The sequence below is a fragment of the Rhinoderma darwinii genome, chromosome 10, assembly GCF_050947455.1.
Source record: "Rhinoderma darwinii isolate aRhiDar2 chromosome 10, aRhiDar2.hap1, whole genome shotgun sequence".
NCBI lineage: Eukaryota > Metazoa > Chordata > Amphibia > Anura > Rhinodermatidae > Rhinoderma > Rhinoderma darwinii.
Window position 1 is genome coordinate 5,668,740 of NC_134696.1, and position 20,356 is coordinate 5,689,095.

General features: G+C 42.1%; 1 protein-coding gene across 4 annotated transcripts in view; it reads right to left on the reverse strand.

Annotated features, from left to right (window-relative positions):
* Positions 1 to 20,356, reverse strand: part of FEZ1 (fasciculation and elongation protein zeta 1) — a 69,361-nt gene that overhangs the window by 31,154 nt on the left and 17,851 nt on the right. The window contains exons 2-5 of one of the 4 annotated variants that reach the window (XM_075839236.1): positions 20,050 to 20,191; positions 10,790 to 11,150; positions 6,218 to 6,317; positions 566 to 652 (exon numbers count right to left, since the gene is read on the reverse strand). In XM_075839236.1, coding sequence (XP_075695351.1) covers positions 566 to 652; positions 6,218 to 6,317; positions 10,790 to 11,097 — 495 coding nt within the window. In that variant the 5' untranslated portion in view covers positions 11,098 to 11,150; positions 20,050 to 20,191. Of the gene's footprint in view, positions 1 to 565; positions 653 to 6,217; positions 6,318 to 10,789; positions 11,151 to 20,049; positions 20,330 to 20,356 lie in introns of those variants that run through there. The other 3 variants (XM_075839237.1, XM_075839235.1, XM_075839238.1) reach the window with 3 other exon arrangements.

Consider the following 20,356-nt stretch of genomic DNA (forward strand, 5'->3'; position numbering starts at 1 on the left):
TATTTGGCACAATCCCCATATTTTTCTATGTATTTCGCCAGAAGACTGGCATAACATGGACAAGTCTGCCTCAGTGGCTCCTCAGCCCCGTACAACTGCTCCAGCTATGATACGGTCTTTGTATATCACTTATTAGATCTACTTTTTAGGGCTCATCCACACGTAACGGAATTGCCGCGTTTTTTCTGGCCGGAAAAAACACTGCAGAATACAGCAGCAGTAAAGTGGGTGAGATTTAACAAATCTCATCCACACGCTGAGTAAGATTTCCGAGCCGAAATTGACCTGCGGTGCGTATTTTTCGGACCGCATCATGTCAATTCCTGCTACGGAAAGTGACTGAATTGCTGCGTTTTTCAAAGGAGACGTCACCATCTCCCAGCATTGAGGAAAACGCAGCAATTTCCGCACCGTTTTCTGCCGTAAAAAAAAAACGCAGGAAATGGTGCGTTTTTTGCTGCAGCGGAAAACCTTTGACTTTCAACGGAATTGCTGCAGAAATTTTCTGCAGCAATTCCGTTGTGTGTGGACAAGCCCTTACTTTCTGATGGAGCCGGCCCTTTACCTGTTCGGCTGTTATCAGGGGCTCTTCATTAATACCAGAATCATTCTCACTCTTCTCATTCAATTCTTCCTCCTCTTTCTCATGGAACTGAAAAGAGATGATGGGAAGGTTTTACTCAAAAAGTCGGGTCTCGGCTTAGATGAATAAATGATAAAATAACTCAAACTTCTCTCTCTGCCAGCAGCAACATTCATATTATAATGCGGAGAGATATTGAGGGTCACGGACATCCCATCAGCCCCTGTGCTGACTTATCACACAGTGAATATAAGGCAAAGGCCGCAGAGCAGACAGAAATGTCCTGCGGAATATCCAGTCTGCAGACGTGACAAGTGGAAGACAAATAACAGACTGCTGGGGAACAGTTTGCTGCCGGAGATTTCTTTAGTAAAAACAAAATGTTGCTACTAGCAGCGTCTGATCAGCGCTGGCTGAGGAAAACCTGCTCTGCGTGACCCCAGCTAGGAAAAAACACATTCATTTCAACAGGAGGAAGAAGGGGAGAACATACAGCAAGGACGTCGGCGATACTCGTCTTATGAGAAGCTCTAGACAATCTTATAGAAATGTATCTAATCAGTAAAGCCAATGTCCACTTTTGCAATCAATTATTTTATAGCTCCAATACATGTAAAATAATAAACGAAGAAACTTTACGAATAGTCTGGATTACAAAGCCTACAGTTTTGTGAATACAGCGCTTATGCAAGATCTGTGTCTCCATGGTTACAGACTACAAGTGTAGTCTGGTCCTGCAGTCCTGTATTATTAAGGGGGTTTTACACTGGAAGATTATCGGGCAGATGAGTATTCATATAACGCTCGCTGCCGATAACTGCCAAGTGTAAACATGGGAACGATCAGCAGATGAACGAGCAAACACTCGTTCAATTGCTAGTCGTATAGTTTTAAAAAAGTGAAATATTATCGTAGTCGGCAGCACATCTCATGTGTAAACAAGGAGACGCGCTGCCGACATGATAATAATGTATGGGGACGAGCGATCGGAGTAACAACCGGTCGTCCCCATCCATAGCTCCGTGTGACAGGAGCAAACGAGCGCCGATCAACAATGTCTCGTTGATCGGCACTCGCTGCACCGGCCGATAAAAGAGCCTTTACTCCCATCCATCCCCTACAACCAGCTAGTAGGTTTAGCTATGACAGATTTATAAAACTGTGCACAATGCACAAACTACCTTTAATCTGGCATCAATGGGACCCAGTAGGTGCCACGTTATCAAATGTCCTGTATTAATCAGGCTGTGCTAAAATATATACAAACAATCTGGATTTGTAAAGGTAGAGAAAAAATAAAATACAATCTGCTGCGATCACGGTCTCATAATCGGTCCTCACTGCTCAGTCTTTGGCTTCTGGTATTCGTAAATTTGCACCGCTGTGCCAGGATACATATGGCAAACTATTTGAATTTCTGGATTATCAGGCTACAGGATTCACAAGGAATTGTAAACAATTTTGTAAGAACAGATGATAATATTTAATCTACCGTCTATACGCTCTCAGTAAAATAGATTGACAGGTGATCATGCCCGGCCCTTGTTACTAACAGCAATCCACTATCAGGCTGGGTTCACACGACCATGTTACGTCCGTAATGTACGGAACGTATTTCGGCCGGAAGACCCGGACCGAACTCAGTACAGGGAGCCGGGCTCCTAGCATCATAGTGATGTAAGATGCTAGGAGTCCCTGCCTCGCTGCAGGACAACTGTCCCGTACTGTAATCATGTTTTCAGTACGGGACAGTAGTTCCACGCAGAGGCAGGGACTCCTAGCATCATACATCACCATGATGCCAGGAGCCCGGCTCGCTGTACTGAGTTCGGTCCGGGTCTTCCGGCCGAAATACGTTCCGTACATTACGGACGTAACATGGTCGTGTGAACCCAGCCTTACAGCTGCTGTTGCCGCTTATCTCATGGGGAAGCTATAGGTTTTCCTATGAAAATAAATAAGCAATGTATTTGATCCCCACTGGGCAGACATCCCGGAGTGAGCAGCCACCGCAGATATCGTTTTTCATGCACTTTATGAGATCAATGAACAAATTACAATAAATCAGAACATTCACTGATATTTCCTATTATTAAAAACAGAAAATATGAACAATGCCACATTGGGAGCATTATAAGTTATAACAAAGCTGTCTGCTCTGAAATCCTCTGTGCTGCACTGTCTGTCCAGCGTTGTGTAACCAGCTTATTTGCGCATATTTGGGGATTTTTGTTCTGGTTCCCCTGTTTGTTGTGCTCTCAATACTACAAATTTGCGATTGCTGAACTGATTCAGGGTCTTGTCTGCCAGTAAATGTCTTCGTCTGCAAGGTCAGCGCGTAACAAACATCCGGCTCTTACACAACAAGCTCTGCACATTATATCCCATTTGGAGAATTCCCTCAAGAATAGAAAAAGGGAGTCCAAAAGAGACAGAGTGCAATCCAGTCCAAAGTGCCTCCGACAATAGACACAACGCACAATATGCAAAATATAATTGCTGCGAAACCTGAGTAATGGATTCCGCAGGCCTCATTGATACGGTCATCCCTCTCCAGTCCATGAATAGGAGTGTAATCCCATTATGGCAGAAGTACAAGTAACCGATAAGACTATCCACACAGCGGCCATCATACTTTTCTCTGGACGAATCAGGATTACTCTATAGTGAGCTTCATTAAAGGAACAGTCCAGGCAGAACACGGTGTTATGCTTAGTCCAAGGGGGCGGAGCATGGCACCGGGTTCCTCTTTTGTGTCTTTTGAGTCCATGTGCCATGCTCCGCCCCCACAAGCCCTGCACTAGGCATAATAATCATACAAATAGAATTAGGAGAGTAATACCCTCTTTGGGACCCCTTCTATTAGCTAGGGACGCACTCATTCAAGAGGGACTGTGAATGATAAACGCGGACCATTGATTTTAGGGTGCACGGTGTAATACTTTGAGATCAATCAGAAGACGCTTCCCAAGGGTTGTAACCGGACCCATAATCATATTGTCGCTCGGGGAAGCATTTGATAAATAGGAGTTGTCGAACTGGACAACACCTTTAATATGGAGACCATATGACACCTCTTATATGGAGACCGTATGACACCTCTTATATGGAGACCGTATGACACCTCTTATATGGAGACCGTATGACACCTCTTATATGGAGACCGTATGACACCTCTTATATGGAGACCGTATGACACCTCTTATATGGAGACCGTATGACACCTCTTATATGGAGACCGTATGACACCTCTTATATGGAGACCGTATGACACCTCTTATATGGAGACCGTATGACACCTCTTATATGGAGACCGTATGACACCTCTTATATGGAGACCGTATGACACCTCTTATATGGAGACCGTATGACACCTCTTATATGGAGACCGTATGACACCTCTTATATGGAGACCGTATGACACCTCTTATATGGAGACCGTATGACACCTCTTATATGGAGACCGTATGACACCTCTTATATGGAGACCGTATGACACCTCTTATATGGAGACCGTATGACACCTCTTATATGGAGACCATATGACACCTCTTATATGGAGACCATATGACACCTCTTATATGGAGACCATATGACACCTCTTATATGGAGACCATATGACACCTCTTATATGGAGACCATATGACACCTCTTATATGGAGACCATATGACACCTCTTATATGGAGACCATATGACACCTCTTATATGGAGACCGTATGACACCTCTTATATGGAGACCGTATGACACCTCTTATATGGAGACCGTATGACACCTCTTATATGGAGACCATATGACACCTCTTATATGGAGACCATATGATCTCTACAGTAGACACTTTATTTCCGACTTCATCGAAGAATAAAAAAGGGTCAGATAAGAAGAAAACACGGCGGTGTGTTTAGCTCCAGTGAATAACATTGATTCCGTGGTCAGGCATGTGACAGAACACACACATAAGAACAGAACCGGTCTGCTCAATAAGTTGTGTAACGCCGTCCACAGGCGTAAAGATGAACGTTACCTAAGGGATCTCTGTGCATAACGGTAGATAAAATAATCTTTGAAAATTCGCCTTGTCGCGGTTGGACGGACATATAAGTCAATAGAGATTAAAATGTTGGAATAATGATAAGAATTTCTACTTCCGTAACAAAAAACTCAACCGCCAGCAAAATTGTAAAGTAAAAGTCTGCACCAAAAATAAGGCATGTACAGTACAAACGTGGCCTCATATGTCCACCATCATCTTAAATCAAAGATTAAGGATTTTATAGACAACAGTTCCTTAACCCCTTCCCCCCTGCATGCATTCTGGGCTCTAATGACCAAGCAATTTTTTCGTTTTTCCATCGTCACATTCAAAGAGCTATAACTTTTATTTTCACGTGGACATGGCTGTACGAGGACTTGTTTTTTGCAGGATGAGTTGTATTTTTCAATGGCATCGTTTTGGGGTATATAGATTTTTTAAATTAACTTTGTATTGGGGGAGGGGGGGGAATATAAAAAAAAAACAAACAGCAATTTAGCCATTGTTCTACGCATTTTACATTTACGCTGTTTAATGGGAGGCGTAAATAACATGCTACCTTTATTCTATGGGACGGTGCGATTACGGCGATACCAAATATGTAGTGTTTTTTTTTTATGTTTTACTACTTTTGCAGAATAAAAACACTTTTGAAGTAAAATAATTTTATGTTGCATCGCCGCTTTCCAAGAGCCATAACTTTTTTATTTTTCCGTCAATGTCGTCATATGAGGGCTTGTTTTTTGCGGGACTTCATTCATACCATTTTGGGGCACATGGGACTTATTGATTAACCTTTTATTGTTATTTTTGGGGGGGGGGGGGATGGAAAAAATTTTTTACGCCATTCACCTTGCGGTTTAAATAATATGCTAACTTTATTTTCTGGGTCGTAATAAAGTGTGTTACCCACTATCATCTGCCAGAACGGAGAGCCACACTGCCGACACCGGTGCAGCCATGCATTATATTGACGGCAATTCACGTGAATGGCTGGCATTTAAGGTTATATTCCCCTGGTAGCGTTAGACAATAGCCGACCGCTGGGGAGTAGAGAAGCCTGACCGCAGCATCGGCTTTTATTTCACTTTTTTTATTTGACTTTGAATTTTTTTTTTTTTGGACTATTAATAACATTAAAGGAATTCCTTTAATGTTATTAATGGTCCAAAAAAAAATAATTACGCCAACTAGGGGAAGTAAAATCTGCTGCAGAATCTCTGCCAGCGCATCATTCAGTTATTGACTGGTTTACAACAGCGTCGATGCCTTCCTAAACTGTGCAACACTTAAACTATAACATGTTCATAAATCCACACACACATGGAATATAAATAGAAAATCCTTTAATCCGGCATTAGCAGAACATGCTGTAATATCAATTGATTATTGGACGGTGCCAGAATTTTTTTATTTTTTTTTATCATGGGACTCGTGATTGGTTATTTCTACTCTGTCGTCCGTCTCTGGTCTCGTGAGATTTCTGATTATACATGAAATAAGTGGCAGACTTTCTGAATTATTGGATACTGGAGTAAAAGGAATTTTACTATAAAAAAAAAAACATATATAGAAAGTATTCATTGAGAAACGTGTAAATACCTCGGCGTCGGACAGGTTACCATTCAGCAGCTCTTCAGTCTGATCTCTCCATTTTTCACCATTTAATGGGATGTAGTTGTCGGTGAGGGCATCCCAGACTCTGTGAATGGAAAAAAACTGGTCAGTGAAGAAGAATGGAGCAGCCATGCCCTGGGGACAATGTCATCAGTGGCCAGAAATCTTACTGAGAGGTCGGTAATGTCAGAGATTGTGCAGTCACAGTATATAACAGCAGCCAGTATACAGTGCGGCTGTCCTGACTGTCTATGCCATTCATCATATGTACAAAACTTGTTAGGGTCTATGGAAGTCATAATTCAAGCTATGACAAAAGCAGATAGTCTATATGGAAAAGGATATATCTGGACATAACAGGCGGTGGACACATTATGGAAAAAGATAAGATGTTGCTTACAAAAGTATATAGTTAAAAACATTGTTAAATCGGCTAATGTCCCATGCCACTGCTAGCGTGGTCTCATAGTAACACCCCAGAGAATGAGACCCTGTAGCCTTCACTTGTCATTCCTGCCCAATAACCAGGTGCAGTGGTCAATAGTCTGACAGTCATTGTATGGGAAGACGTCTTCAGCTCAGCAGATTCAGATCCGGTGCATCTGGGAAGGATGGAGATGGACACCAACCCATAAACTATAGACACACAGAAGATTCAGTCAATCATTCTCCGGAGACAACAATGCTTTTCACCGATCCTAAATCAGTCTCCAAATGCGGCTTCCTGAACATATTCATTGTAGGCTAAGTTCTCCGATCTGATTGACGGTCTAAGGGTCCTCTTAGGCAGCTCGTTGGTCGGCGCTCGTTGCTCGTTTGCTCCTGTCACAGGGAGCTACATATGGGGACGAGCGCTCGTTACTCCGGTCCCTCGTCCCCATACATTTCTATCATGTCGGCAGCGCGTCTCCATGTTTACACACCAAGATGTGCTGCCGACAACAATAATATTTTAGGCTGCATAAACGATACAATCCGCCGATGAACGAACATTTGCTAGTTCATCGGCTGATCATTGCCCTGTTCACACAGGGCAATGATCCGGGACGCTCGTTTGCCCGATAATTGGCTCATGTAAAAGGGCCTAAGTCCAGTTCTGCTAGGGAGAAAGCTGCTAAATTCACACATTGCGGCGTTCAGTTGTTACTTTGCAGTGAATGAGATTTAAAAAAATCCTGTCCACTTTCTGTGCCTTGCTGTTCCTTCTGGGTCGTGCTGCAGTTTTCAGAAGTATGTCTTATCCATGGTATTTTGTGATGTTTTTGCCCCTCGTTGAGATCAATGATAAATGCAAGAAAGTAATTGAAAGAGCATTTCCTAGGACGTTTTTTTCAGTTTGTTTTTTTAAGAGAAACTGTCCCTCACATCTGGGAATGCCACCCCCTCCTTCCATCCTGTAATCTACCCTCCTCTATATAAAGGACTGTACATGAACACATTTGACTAGGAGTGGTTTCTATGGTTCACCTGCTATGATTACCTTTGTGGGGGAGGGTTTGCATGGTTGTGTGACAGCACTAAGCAATATCAACACCAATAGTATTGTTTTTTTTTTTGGGGAGGGGGGGGCTTAAAAAAAATAGAAATGAATGTTGGGGTATATGTCTCAGCTTTGGATATTCAGGTGCCGACAGGAGACTGCAGGTATGATGATCGATTATTGCAGTAATGTCCGTCCCATTACACTGAGATAAAAGATGAAATTAGAACGAAAAAGGTAGTTTGTGTAATGATTTATATTGTGGTGTGACGTGTAATTGCTCTGGTAAAGCATTCGCTGTCATTCACCCACAGCAGCTTGTCTATAATACAGAGACGTCGGTTCTGCCGCAGTGTCCGCAGCACACAAAAGGGGAGAAAATACGAGCTCAGCATTTATTGATATTTACAAGTGTCACAAAGAAAAGAAACGTTCAAACTTCGGCAGAGTGATGACAACCCCCATCATAATGCGGATGTAGGGAGTTATGGAAATAGCTCAGCAAGCTCGACGTACAGAAACCGCGACAGTGGAAGAAGGTAGGACGGGAGTCAGGGGCCCCCGCTCTAGAAATAGGTGGGACCCCCCCGCGTCTATCAGACATTCATGCAATATCCTGTGGATATGCCATAAATGTACGAGCTGGAGATACCCCTTTATCTAGATCTTTTCAGACTACCGTACACTCCAACAGATAATGCAGCCGAGCTGGAGTCACTGATCAGAGATGAAGAAAATAAATAGTAGGTAAGCATCACCAAACCGTAGTGACTTTTACAAAATCTTAGAACAAATTGGTGGGGGGAAAAACTTGTATAATAAAAAAAAAAACACATCCATTGTAAACGTGACTGCGCAGCTCTAGGAATATATTCATGATCAGCAAAGAAGTCTCTCACAGTTTTTGCATGTTTTTTTTTTTTCCCAAATGTGGAAGCTGCACCACTACAGTGAACATACCCGGACACTAGGAAACAGTGATCATTTTTGGGTCAAACTATAAAACTAGTAAAACGCATTTATTATATTCTAAACATTTTATATTTTGTTAGTAATAGACATTACTAATTGCATTAGTCTCTTTCACAAACAAAATAACACTCAGCCCTTTAAGGGTTACTGAAGAATGGTTTCTATGGAAAGATCGATGATGCAGAATGGAAGCCGGCCATGGGGCAGACATCCTAGAACAATGACCCCCAGCATTACAGAATGAATCAGAGGCAAGGCCGCAAGGTCCTGCTCACCGATCACAAATACTTCCGGCAGGTAGATCTGGGCTGCACAAGTCCTAGGCGCAACATAATGCTGCGGGTTACCCGGGTCACACCGAACTTGGCACTCGTCCTCTAGGATGAATTAATTTCAGCATTTCTCAGGAGCATTTCTCATTTTCATTATGAGAGTCTAAGCAACGTCTGGTGCTACTGATGTTCTGCCAGATCAGGAGTCAGGGCTTCTATCCAGACATGGGCAACCTGTGGCTTTACAAGCTGGTATAAAGACAAGTCCCAGCATGGCTGGTACATGGCACATCACCTGGACCGCCACCTGATCCCCATCTCAGATCTGTTGTATCCATCAATGTCTTATCACTGTATTATTCATATATATTTAATAGCATAACCTGGTGAATGATTCTTAGGCTCAGGTATCACTAAAGCAAGGGAGATCTGTTCTCTTTTGTTCATAATGCTCAAAAATCACAATAGATCCAAGAAGAGGGAAATATTCCTGTACTTTTCCTCCGGGAACGTCTCCCTTAGTTTCCTCTTATGGCCTTCTAATCCCATTCATGGTGACGAAAAGCATACGGGAGAAAGGATCTTCCTAAATAACAGTTCAGCTACGTCCAAACATCGCAGACGAAATCCGCCGCATAATCTGCACGTGTGATTGTGCTGTGGATTCAGATTAGGGTTCAGTCACATGGCTGAATTTATGCTCTGTATTACATCATCATTTTTTTTTTGCCAAGACCAGGACTGGATCCAAAAAGTGGGAAAAAGAAAACGCTTCACATGACACATAGCAATGGCTGCACACAATTCCGACCTTATTTTGCTACAAACACTGCTCTTTACTAGCATCAAGTACATATGGAGAACAAATTATGTAGAGGACACTTATTAAATTTCACAACATCGTAGCATTAAATAATGATCTTTGCGCCTAATGCACACGACCGTGTGTGCTGCCCGAGTCCGGTCTGTGATCCATGGAAAGATAGGGCATGTTTTATCTTTCAACGGATTGGAAATCGGGTTTGTTTTCACGAAGCCGATTCACCCGTTTAAGTGAATGGGTCCGTGAAAGCTACTGGGTGCCAATTGGATGTCGTGAAAGACAGCACAAGTGGCACTCGGTCGTGTGCAACTGGCTTTAGGGTGTATTCACACGTGCCGATTTGGCGTTTTCTTCCTGCATTGATTTGCAGAAAAATGCTAGAAAAAAAAAAGCTTTGGTTTTGCAACATACTGTATTTTTTTTTTGGCTTGATTGAATTGACTGCGGCTTCAAAAAGAACGCCAAAAAACCAGTACATGTGAATGCAATTTACGTGCACACATACAAGACTGGAATAAACTCCGGTGGCATCATCTTTTAGGGAAATCTTGTATCACTAACATGGCAAGAGAAACCATTGGCCTGAGAATGGGAACCCTGGGCTTCATTCTGGAAAAAGGGGAACCCTTCGTGTAAAAAAAAAAAAAAAACTTGCAAAGGGCAAGCCTGGACCTGAGAAAAGGAATGATGGGCGTGAGAATGGTAACCTTCGGTATAAAAGCCTGTAAACTGACTCTGCCTGAAGCTACACAAATACCGATATACCAGCTGTGGTTATACGTGCGCCTAGAAAATTATTTGTTTTGCCAAAATGGGATTGGATTGAAAACCATCCCGTGACACTTACCACTGACAAGATTTAATGATTTCAAACTCAACTCTTCACCAGCCCTAAGTACAAAGGGAACGCTTCACTCCTATGTACCTATTACACTACGCAGAATTATAGATCCAGGAGCTTGCCTAAATTTGCATAAATCTGAGTTAATAGAAACACAGATCCCACTTACTCCTCGTCTCGGAGCCGTTCCTCCTCCTCCTGGATCTGCAGATGATTCTTCACAGGAGCCAAGTTCTCTGTTTTGGCATTGTAATTTCGAAAGCAAACATTCAGCTTTTCATCAAACTCATTGACAAGGTCTTCCATGGACTTGAAGCTGATGATCTCAGAGCTGAAGTTTTCTAGCTCAGAAAGCGAGGCGTCCTCCAGATGCCGGGAGGGTGACATATAGATGCTCCTTGACTTGTCTTCTCGATCCTCAGAGTAAGACCGGACATCTTCAAACTCCTCATCCAGGGACACCAACGGGGCCTCCATCTCTGAGCGCCTCAGGAGTGGAGGCTGACAAGACACCTTTAATTTCAGTTTGCCTGTTTGGACATAAAATAGACATCATTAGATAATATACATTTCCACATAGATCCCGTTATTCCAGATTTCTATGTAAACGTGGGGAAGGAAAAAAAATAAAATCATGAACATTGTCTATAGTGGATGATTTTGCTTTCCAAGTCCACATCTAATGTTCACTATGTGCTACTTTGTTATATCACCATGATGAAACCTTTCCAATCAGCATCACTAAAAGTAGCACATGACACTACTAATACATCATTTAGGCCTCATGCACACGACCGTAGCCATGTGCACGGCCGTGATTTCCGGGTCGGCCGGCCACGAAGGGACAGCCGCAAGCCGCCCGCAAATCGCGGGCTGTGAAAATGGCCGCGGCCATTATTTTCAATGAGCCTGGACCACAGAACACGGCCGTAATAAGGCTTGCCGGTTCTTTCCGGGCTCCGGGTCCATGCACGTACCGTAAAAACCACAGTCGTGTGCATGGCCCCATAGGAATGAAAGGGGCCGCAATTCTCACGTGGATTTTCGGGGGAATTGCAACCGCAAAAGCACGTTCGTGTGCATGAGGCCTTAGAAATAAAAGATCAGTCCAGGCAATGTTACTACTTAATAATTAGGTCCTCCAGGATGTTAAGGTCATCTCAAAACCAGGTACAAGGTCCTCCTGCATTGTATTATTTCCACAGTCGTCCTCCACAAAGAACGTCCGCATGCAGAGGCCTGGCCTGCCAATGTTTTTTTTACGTTCTACCTATATCTTGCTCTATAAACCTCACAGCTTCATTTGCATCAAAACACGGTTGTGCAAATTGAATGATCACGTTTCATGCTATTCACTGAACACAACCCTCGCACTCCCCTGTACGGGCTTATGTCAGCACATGTCTAGTGCTCAGACTTCCTGATATTTGGTCCCTGAGGGCTTTAGGGAGGGGACTGTATATTTACATGTGATCAGACAGACAGCTCAGTACACAAGAAATACAGTCTGGTGGTTTAGCCCTTTATAAAAACAAGTGTCAAACGATATAACCTCAGTAAGCCGCTCGTCAGCTTCACATTTACACATCAGATACAGAAACTGAATGGTGGACCGTTCATAGCTGATAAAATTATGTGTTCAACCCCAAAGCTGGCCATGGTCTGTAACCTTGAAGCCCATCTAGAGCATCCTTTAGCCTATGTCCGCTGACCCATAGGCAATTCTAGATTTTTATAGTTTTACTTAATTCCTATTTTTACTTGTGTCTCTAGCAATTGTTCCAACCCCCCCCCCCCCCCCATGTCTTTCCAGTGCTCCAGTTTTGCAATGCTTTCCCGCGATCCCATACCTTGCAAACATACTTGGCAATTCCACCAGCCTCCCGGTCCCACCGTGTACTACTAGTCGTCTTAACATCCGCGATCATTCCTACAACCCTCCTGTAGACTGCCGTCCCATCTTTCAGGCGTCTCAAGTCCTCGCACTTCTATAATAAATTCTCCAGTGACATCCTCGGTCACTCCTCATCTAGACCCAACGTTTCCTGTTCCTCAGTTTATCCCATCATTCCTCTAGCATTTCCAGTATTACTATTTATTTGCCAGGCCCTACTTACTCCGGCAGTTCATATACCAGTCCCGTTGAACGAGACGTTTTAGCTCCCAGCCTTCCATAAGATATACTTTTCCTAATGTCTTCTTCTATACTTTTCAATCTTCCATCTCCACAATTACAATGAGGCCTAAAGAGCGTCTTCTTATCCTAATACTCACCACAGTTGTTATTATTCTGAAGTATTGGCTATTACTTCACTTGTGAATAATATTTAAAGAGGACCTCTTATCACTCCTGACTTGCATGTCTTAGTAAATACTTGTACTAAAATAACTTTTCTGGAGCATCTTTTCTTAAAACTCTGCGTTGTGCCGTTCCTCTGTTATCCCTCCTAGAAATGTATGAATAAATGGACAACTCTTACCATTCCCCTTGTCAAAGAGGCGTGTCCTTACGGTATTACTTGGTCAGCACTGATTGGACAGTGTCAGTCTGCATATGGACACACCCTCAACTGGCCGACACCCAGTCGTCAATTTATTCATACATTTCTAGGAGGAATAACAGAGGAACAGCACAATGTGGAGTTCTAAGAAAAGATGCTCTGGGATTTTTATATTATAGGGATACAAGAATTTACTAAAACAGACACGTCATGAGAGGTGACAGGTCTTCTTTCAGCACGCTACGATTAAGCCGGCCACCATGTTGCATTCTTACCTCTTAGACCAAATAGACTATTGTAAAAACAGCCAGCTGACCAATGCGATATGATCTATTGGATCTGCTAAGGTATCCATAATTGCTGCGATTCTGCAGGTAGTATGATGCATTTCCTACTTTATTGCACTATGAGGGAAAGGTACTTGAACGCAGACGGTCATTACTTTGTAGGATGGCCAATACGATTAAACGATGACAAAGTAGACCAACAAAGTGTCCATTCAGATGTTGTGGTTAAAGTGCAGTTAAAACCACATCGAAAAAACCACATCCAAGTACCGCATGAGTTTTTATTGCAATTTGAAGAGTTTTTCGATGCGCTCTTGTTTTTTTACCCAACCACATCGAAAACCGCACCAAATCGCCGTAAAAAGGAATGCGGTTTTCACCGCACCTCAATTGCAACGTCTGAATGAAGTCCAGCGCATCTTTTAAATGCTTGAAAGCATTTCAGCTGTAATCTGGTTTGCAATTTACTAGTCAAAGTCTGGCTTCACTCTGCATTTTTTGTTTTGGTTGATGAAACATGGGAGTTTATCTACCAAAACAACAAAATGCATGCTAGAAACAGAAAACCAATGCAGTGTGAACCCAGTCAAAGACACTGCTGAAAAAGTTTGTAAAACACATGTTTTTTTAAAAAAAATATGCATTTGTTTTTCAGATGAGTTCTTCTTTCCAGCATTTCAAAAATGCAACAAAAGCGCAACAGAAACGGAAAGTGTGAGCCCAGCCATGGCGTGTGGTCACGTATCGATTGCATAAACATGTGGAAATGAAGCCTTGATAAGTAAACCAAACCGAGGCGCTCAATGACTGGAATTTGACCCACTGATGGAGGGGCAGGGACTGGCCACGTGTGAGAAGATCACTGAACATAAATACCGGGAGTAGAAACTTTCCAGGCACGTTTTTTCAATAGCCACAAACTGCCCATTTTGTGGGTTTTTTTCTGGAAATGTAAACCTTGGCATACAATTTTTGGTCAGATTCAATAAAGTTTTAGTGAAAGCCGTCTCAATCGCCACAAAATAGGACGTTTTTATCAGCCAATCACCATTATCAACACAATTGCAGCATGCGAACAATCTAAAAGACCACTGTAAGGGCATCAGCTACAGACTACTTTTAACAGCTTTTTCCCGGCGTACACGTAAGACCCCATTCACATTGCGTTTGTGCTATCCGCCGAGCGTATACGCTTTGAAACACTAAAAAAATATTCAAACGTACAGCTCGGCGTATACATAGACTATAATGGGTAACACGTAGACCAAAATAGTATCTGTTTGGTTTATGTTGGGATGCTGTTTTTTTAAAGCACTGAAAAGCGTCGTCTGCTACGCTATTCTGTACTTAAAAAAATAAAAAGGTATACGGGATGCAACATTGTTGTTTTTTTTAAGCAATGATCTAATGGACGATGTATGTAAACGTAATGCTATACGTTTGTATCCGTCTACATACAGAAAATCTATCACTTTAAAAAAAGAAAGTATTCTTTTTTAAGTAAAAAAAAACGAACAGAAACGTATACCGACGTATGATCATAAAAAGCGCAGACGGAAACAGAAAATGGTACACGTTATCAATGGTCAACGTTTTTATATCAAAACGTATACGCGATGTGGATGTGAATGGGGCCTTAACCCCTTCCCGCACCTGGACGTAACTGTACGTCCAGGTGAGCAGTAACTTTGCGCACCTTGGCGTACAGTTACGTCCGCGCTTTAACAGTTAACCGCCGCGCGGCGCTACACCGCAGCGGCGGTTAACTGTGCAGGGTGTTAGCCCTGCTCTCCCCGTTGCCGATCAGCGGCCTGTCGCCGCTGAAATCGGCAATTAACCCCTTCGATGCGGTGGTCGATTGCGATCACCACATCGAAGAGGTTTACAGCGGATCGGCAGCCCCCCACATGTATTTGCGGGGGCTGGCGATCCTTATCATGGCAACCAGAGGCCAGACAATGACCTCCGGGTTGCCATGTACGGAAGCCTCGGAGGATCAGCCCCCGGCCGGTCCTCCGATGCTTCCTGTCAGTGTGACTGTCACGTCACAATGACAGTTAGAACAGTGTAATGTGTTCCAGCAGCGATCAGAGCTGCAAGTCTAAGTGTCCCCTAGTGGGACAAGTAAAAAAAGTAAAAAAAAGATAATAAAAATGTTTTTAAAAAGTGTAAAAATAAAAGTTAGAAGTGACATAAACAAAGAATGCTTTTTTTCCTATAATAAGTCTTTTATTATAGGAAAAAAATTAACACGTTAAAAAAAGTACACATATTTGGTATCGCCGCGTTCGTAACGACCCCAACTATAAAACTGTAATATTATTTTTCCCGCACGGTGAACACCGCAAAAAAATAAACAAAAAACAGTGCCCGAATCACAATTTTTTGGTTACCAACCCTCCCAAAATATACAATAAAAAGTGATCAAAAAGTCGCACGTACGCCAAAATGGTACCAATACAAACTACATCCCGTCCCGCAAAAAACAAGCCCTTACATCGCTTTTTTGACTGAAAAATAAAAACGTTATGGCTCTCAGAATAGGGTGACACAAAAATGTATTTATTTTATAAATAAGTGATTTTATTGCACAAACGCTGCAAAACATAACAAAATTATATACATCTGGTATCGCTGTAATCGTATCGACCCGCAGAATAAAGTATAATGGTCATTTATAGCCCAGGGTGAAGGCCATAAAAAAACGAATAAAAAACATTGTCAGAATTGATGGTTTTTGGTCACCTTGCTTGCCAAAAAATGGAATAAAACGTGATCAAAAAAATTTCTGGTACCCCAAAATGGTACCAATGAAAACTACAGATTGTCCCGCAAAGAATAAACCCTCACACAGCTCCGGTGGAGAAAAAATAAAACCGTTCTGGCTCTCAGAATATGGCGATGCAAAATGTGCGGAGCGTTCCAAAAGCAGATAAGATTGGGCGCCATTTACCAGTGCGACATCGGTCACATATCTGCGGATTATTATTTATTTACTGCATTATTATACCCTCTTATTATACCCTGATGTACCCCGCACAGATAACATGTACCCTGATGTACCCCGCACAGATAACATGTACCCTGATGTACCCCGCACAGATTACATGTACCCTGATGTACCCCGCACAGATTACATATGCCCCCACATTACAAACTGAAACACCAGTAAAACCCCAAACAGAACAACTACCAAGCTACATCTGCGCCCCAAAAGCCAAATGACGCTCCCTCCCTTCTGAGCCCTGCAGCGTGCCCAAACACCAGTTTACGTCCACAGATATGGCATCGCCATACCCGGGAGAACCCGGTTAATATTTTATGAGGTATTTGTCTTCAGTGGCACAAACTGGGCATAACATATAGTGCACTAAAGTGGCATATGAGTGGAAAATTGTAATTTTCACTCCGCACCATGCGCTGCGCATTAACCCCTTCGCGCACCACAACATAGCATGTCTTAGTGTGGGGGGTGATGTATGGAGCGTCTCACGTGAAAAATAAAGAATTTAAAACGGCAAAATCGCTGTTTTTTTGGTCACCTTGGCTCTACCTAAAAATGTAATAAAAAGTGCTCAAAAAGTTGTATGTACCAAAAAATGGTACCAATAAAAACGACCGCTCGTCCCTCAATAAATAAGCCCTCATACCGCTCTATTGACTGAAAAATAAAAAAGTTGTGGCTCTTCGAACGCGGGGAGGAAAAAACTAAAAAGGAAAAGAAAAAAATGGATCAGTCCAGAAAGGGTTAATTACTTTCTAATGAAAAACCATTTATGACCACACGTGGGGTATTGCCGTACTCGGGAGAAATTGCTTTACAAATGTTGGGCAGCTTTTACCCCCTTTATCCTTTGTAAAATTGAAAAAAATGCAACATTTTAGTGGAAGAAATGTAGATATTCATTTTCATGGCCCAATTCTAATAAATCCTGCAAAAGACTTGTGGGGTCTAAATGCCCACTATACCCCTAGATAGATTCTTTAAGTGGTGTAATTTCCACTTTTGGTGGGTTTCCACTGTTTTGGCCTCTCAGGGGCTTTGCAAATGCGACATGGCACCCAAAAACCATTTCAGCTAAATTTGAGCTCCCAAAGCCAAATAGCGCTCCTTGCCTTCTAAGCCCCGCTGTGGGTCCAAACAGCACTTTATTACCACATATGGCGTATTTACGTAATCGGGAGAAATGGTTTTAGAAATGTTTGGGTGCTTTTTCGCCTTTATTCCTTGTAAAAATTAAAAATGGCTACCTTTTTTCAGAAAAAAAGTCGATTTTTACCTTTACAGAATAATTCCAATGAATTCAGCAAAACAACCGTGTGGTCAAAATGCTAACTTTACCCCTAGAAAAATTCCTTGATGAGTGTAGTTTCCAAAATGGGGTCACTTTCCGGGGGATTCCACTATTTTGTTCCCTCCAGTGCAATTCAAACGCGACATGGCACTGAAAACTATACCAGCAAAATCAGAATTTCAAAATCCAAATGGTGCTCCTTCCCTTCTGAGTCCTGCTGTGGGTCCAAACAGCAGTTTATTACCACATATGGGGTATTGCTATAATCAGGAGAAATTGCTTTACATATGTTGGGGTGTTTTTTCTCTTTTATTCCTTGAAAAAATTACAAATTTCTACGTTTTTTCAGAAAAAAAGTAGATTTTCACCTTCACAAACTAATTCAAATAAATTTAGCAAAAAAAACTGTGGGTTCAAAATGCTAATTATACCCCTAGATAAATTCCCTGAGGGGTGTAGTTTCCAAAATGAGGTCACTTTTGGGGGTCTTTATTGTTTTGGCCCCACAAGACCTCTTCAAACCTGACATGGTACCTAAAATATATGCTAAAAAAAAGGAGGCCCCAAAATCCACTAGGTGCTCCTTTGCTTCTGAGGCCGGTGTTTCAGTCCATGACCGCACTAGGGCCACATGTGGGGTATTTCTAAAAACTGCAGAATCTGGGCAATAAATAATAAGTTAAATTTCTCGGGTAAAACCTCCTGTGGTACAGAAAAAAATTTATTACAAATGAATTTTGTAAAAAAAAAATGAAATTTGTAACTTTCACCTCTACTTTGCTTTAATTCCTGTGAAACGCCTAAAGGGTTAATACACTTTCTGAATGCTGTTTTGAATACTTTGAGGGGTCCAGTTTTCAAAATGGGGTGATTTATGGGGACTTTCTAATATAGAAGGTCCTCAAAGCCACTTCAGAACTGAACTGGTCCTTGTAAAAATCACCTTTTGAAATTTTCTTGAAAATATGAGAAATCGCTGCTAAAGTTCTAAGTCTTGGAACGTCCTAGAAAAATAAAACAATGTTCAAAAAACGATGCAAACATAAAGTAGACATATGGGTGATGTTAACTAGTGACTATTTTGTGTGGTATTACTATCTGTTTCACAAGCAGATACATTTAAATTGAGAAAAATGCTAATTTTTGCAAATTTTCTCCAAATCTTGGTGTTTTTTACAAATAAATATTGAATTTATCAACCAAATTTTTTCACTAACATAAAGTACAATATGTCACGAGAAAACAATCTCAGAATCGCTTGGATAGGTAAAAGCATTCCGGAGTTATTACCACATAAAGTGACACATGTCAGATTTGAAAAATCGGCTTCGTCCTGAAGGCCAAAACAGGCTCAGTCCTGAAGGGGTTAAACGTAGGCCAAAAACATAAACAAAGCCTTACTACAGAGGAAGAGAAATCTGCAATTCACAATTATTATTTTTTTTTTACAAAACAATACATTTTCCTCTTGATGAAACAAACCATTCACAATCTATTTCATAGGAAAATGTGTATTGAAAAAAAGAAAAAAAAATCAATAGATTCCCTCCAGATATCTACAACACCATGGCTGCAGGACAGCGCACGGATCTCCACAAGGCCCTCACCTGCTGTCATACATAAAATATCCGCAATAGTCATCGAGCTGCGTGTTTAACGTCCGTGCTCAAACATTTTTACTACATTTGTAACGCACTAACCACTTCCTTTATATGAACATTTTCCTTCCATTATCATCACACGCACAGATTTCCCAAAGGGGTTAATAATAAAAATTGTCTGGAGAAGAAGAAACATGTTGTGTGCGCGGAGTAAATAATGGCTGGATTGTGTACCTGTCTGGTCCTGTCTTTACGCCGCTAGCACAGGGCTCATCCTACATTATACCACACTCATGTATTCCACATACATACAATATATATATATATATATATATATATATACACACACACACACACATACATATACATACACACACACAATATATATATAATCTCATTACAGCACATAGGTCAAATTACATCACATTATTCGGTCTCTGTGCTTAGATCCATTGGATCACAGCTGTGATGCGAACATCATTCATGCTCTGTTTACCCGGTGGATAAACAATACATCATTTATTCACCAGGACCGGTGGTACAGTGTGACACACAACACCGCCATGAGGACTGGCCAAAGACCCTTATAATGAATAGGTGGTCCTGTTTTGCTGCCGGAGAACCCATGGTGCAATAGGTTTCCAGGGAATTCAGCCTGAGACTCACACAGATGATGTGATCACATCTGCACATAAAGGATCATTTGCAAGGATAGGGGAGGGCAGAGGAAGGACAGAATCATCACCTGCAGAGATCACAGGTCCAGTCACCAGGTTCTCAGCATCAGGACAAAGACTGCAGGGGGAGAGTGGTCCTTCCTAGCTCAGCATCCCATTCCCTGGATCTTCTTCAGCCTGCTCAGATCCTGCCTGCGTCTCGTACACTCCCTGGAAAAGCAGATAAAACGTACAATGGTGAGGATGATGATGGCTCAGTCTTGCTCGGAAGAAGCAATCCAGCGGCACAGCCCTGCCTCAGCTGCTCATGAATATTCATTGCCTCCACAACAGTGTTGACAGGAATATAGTCACTCCCAGGGCAGGCAGAGATGG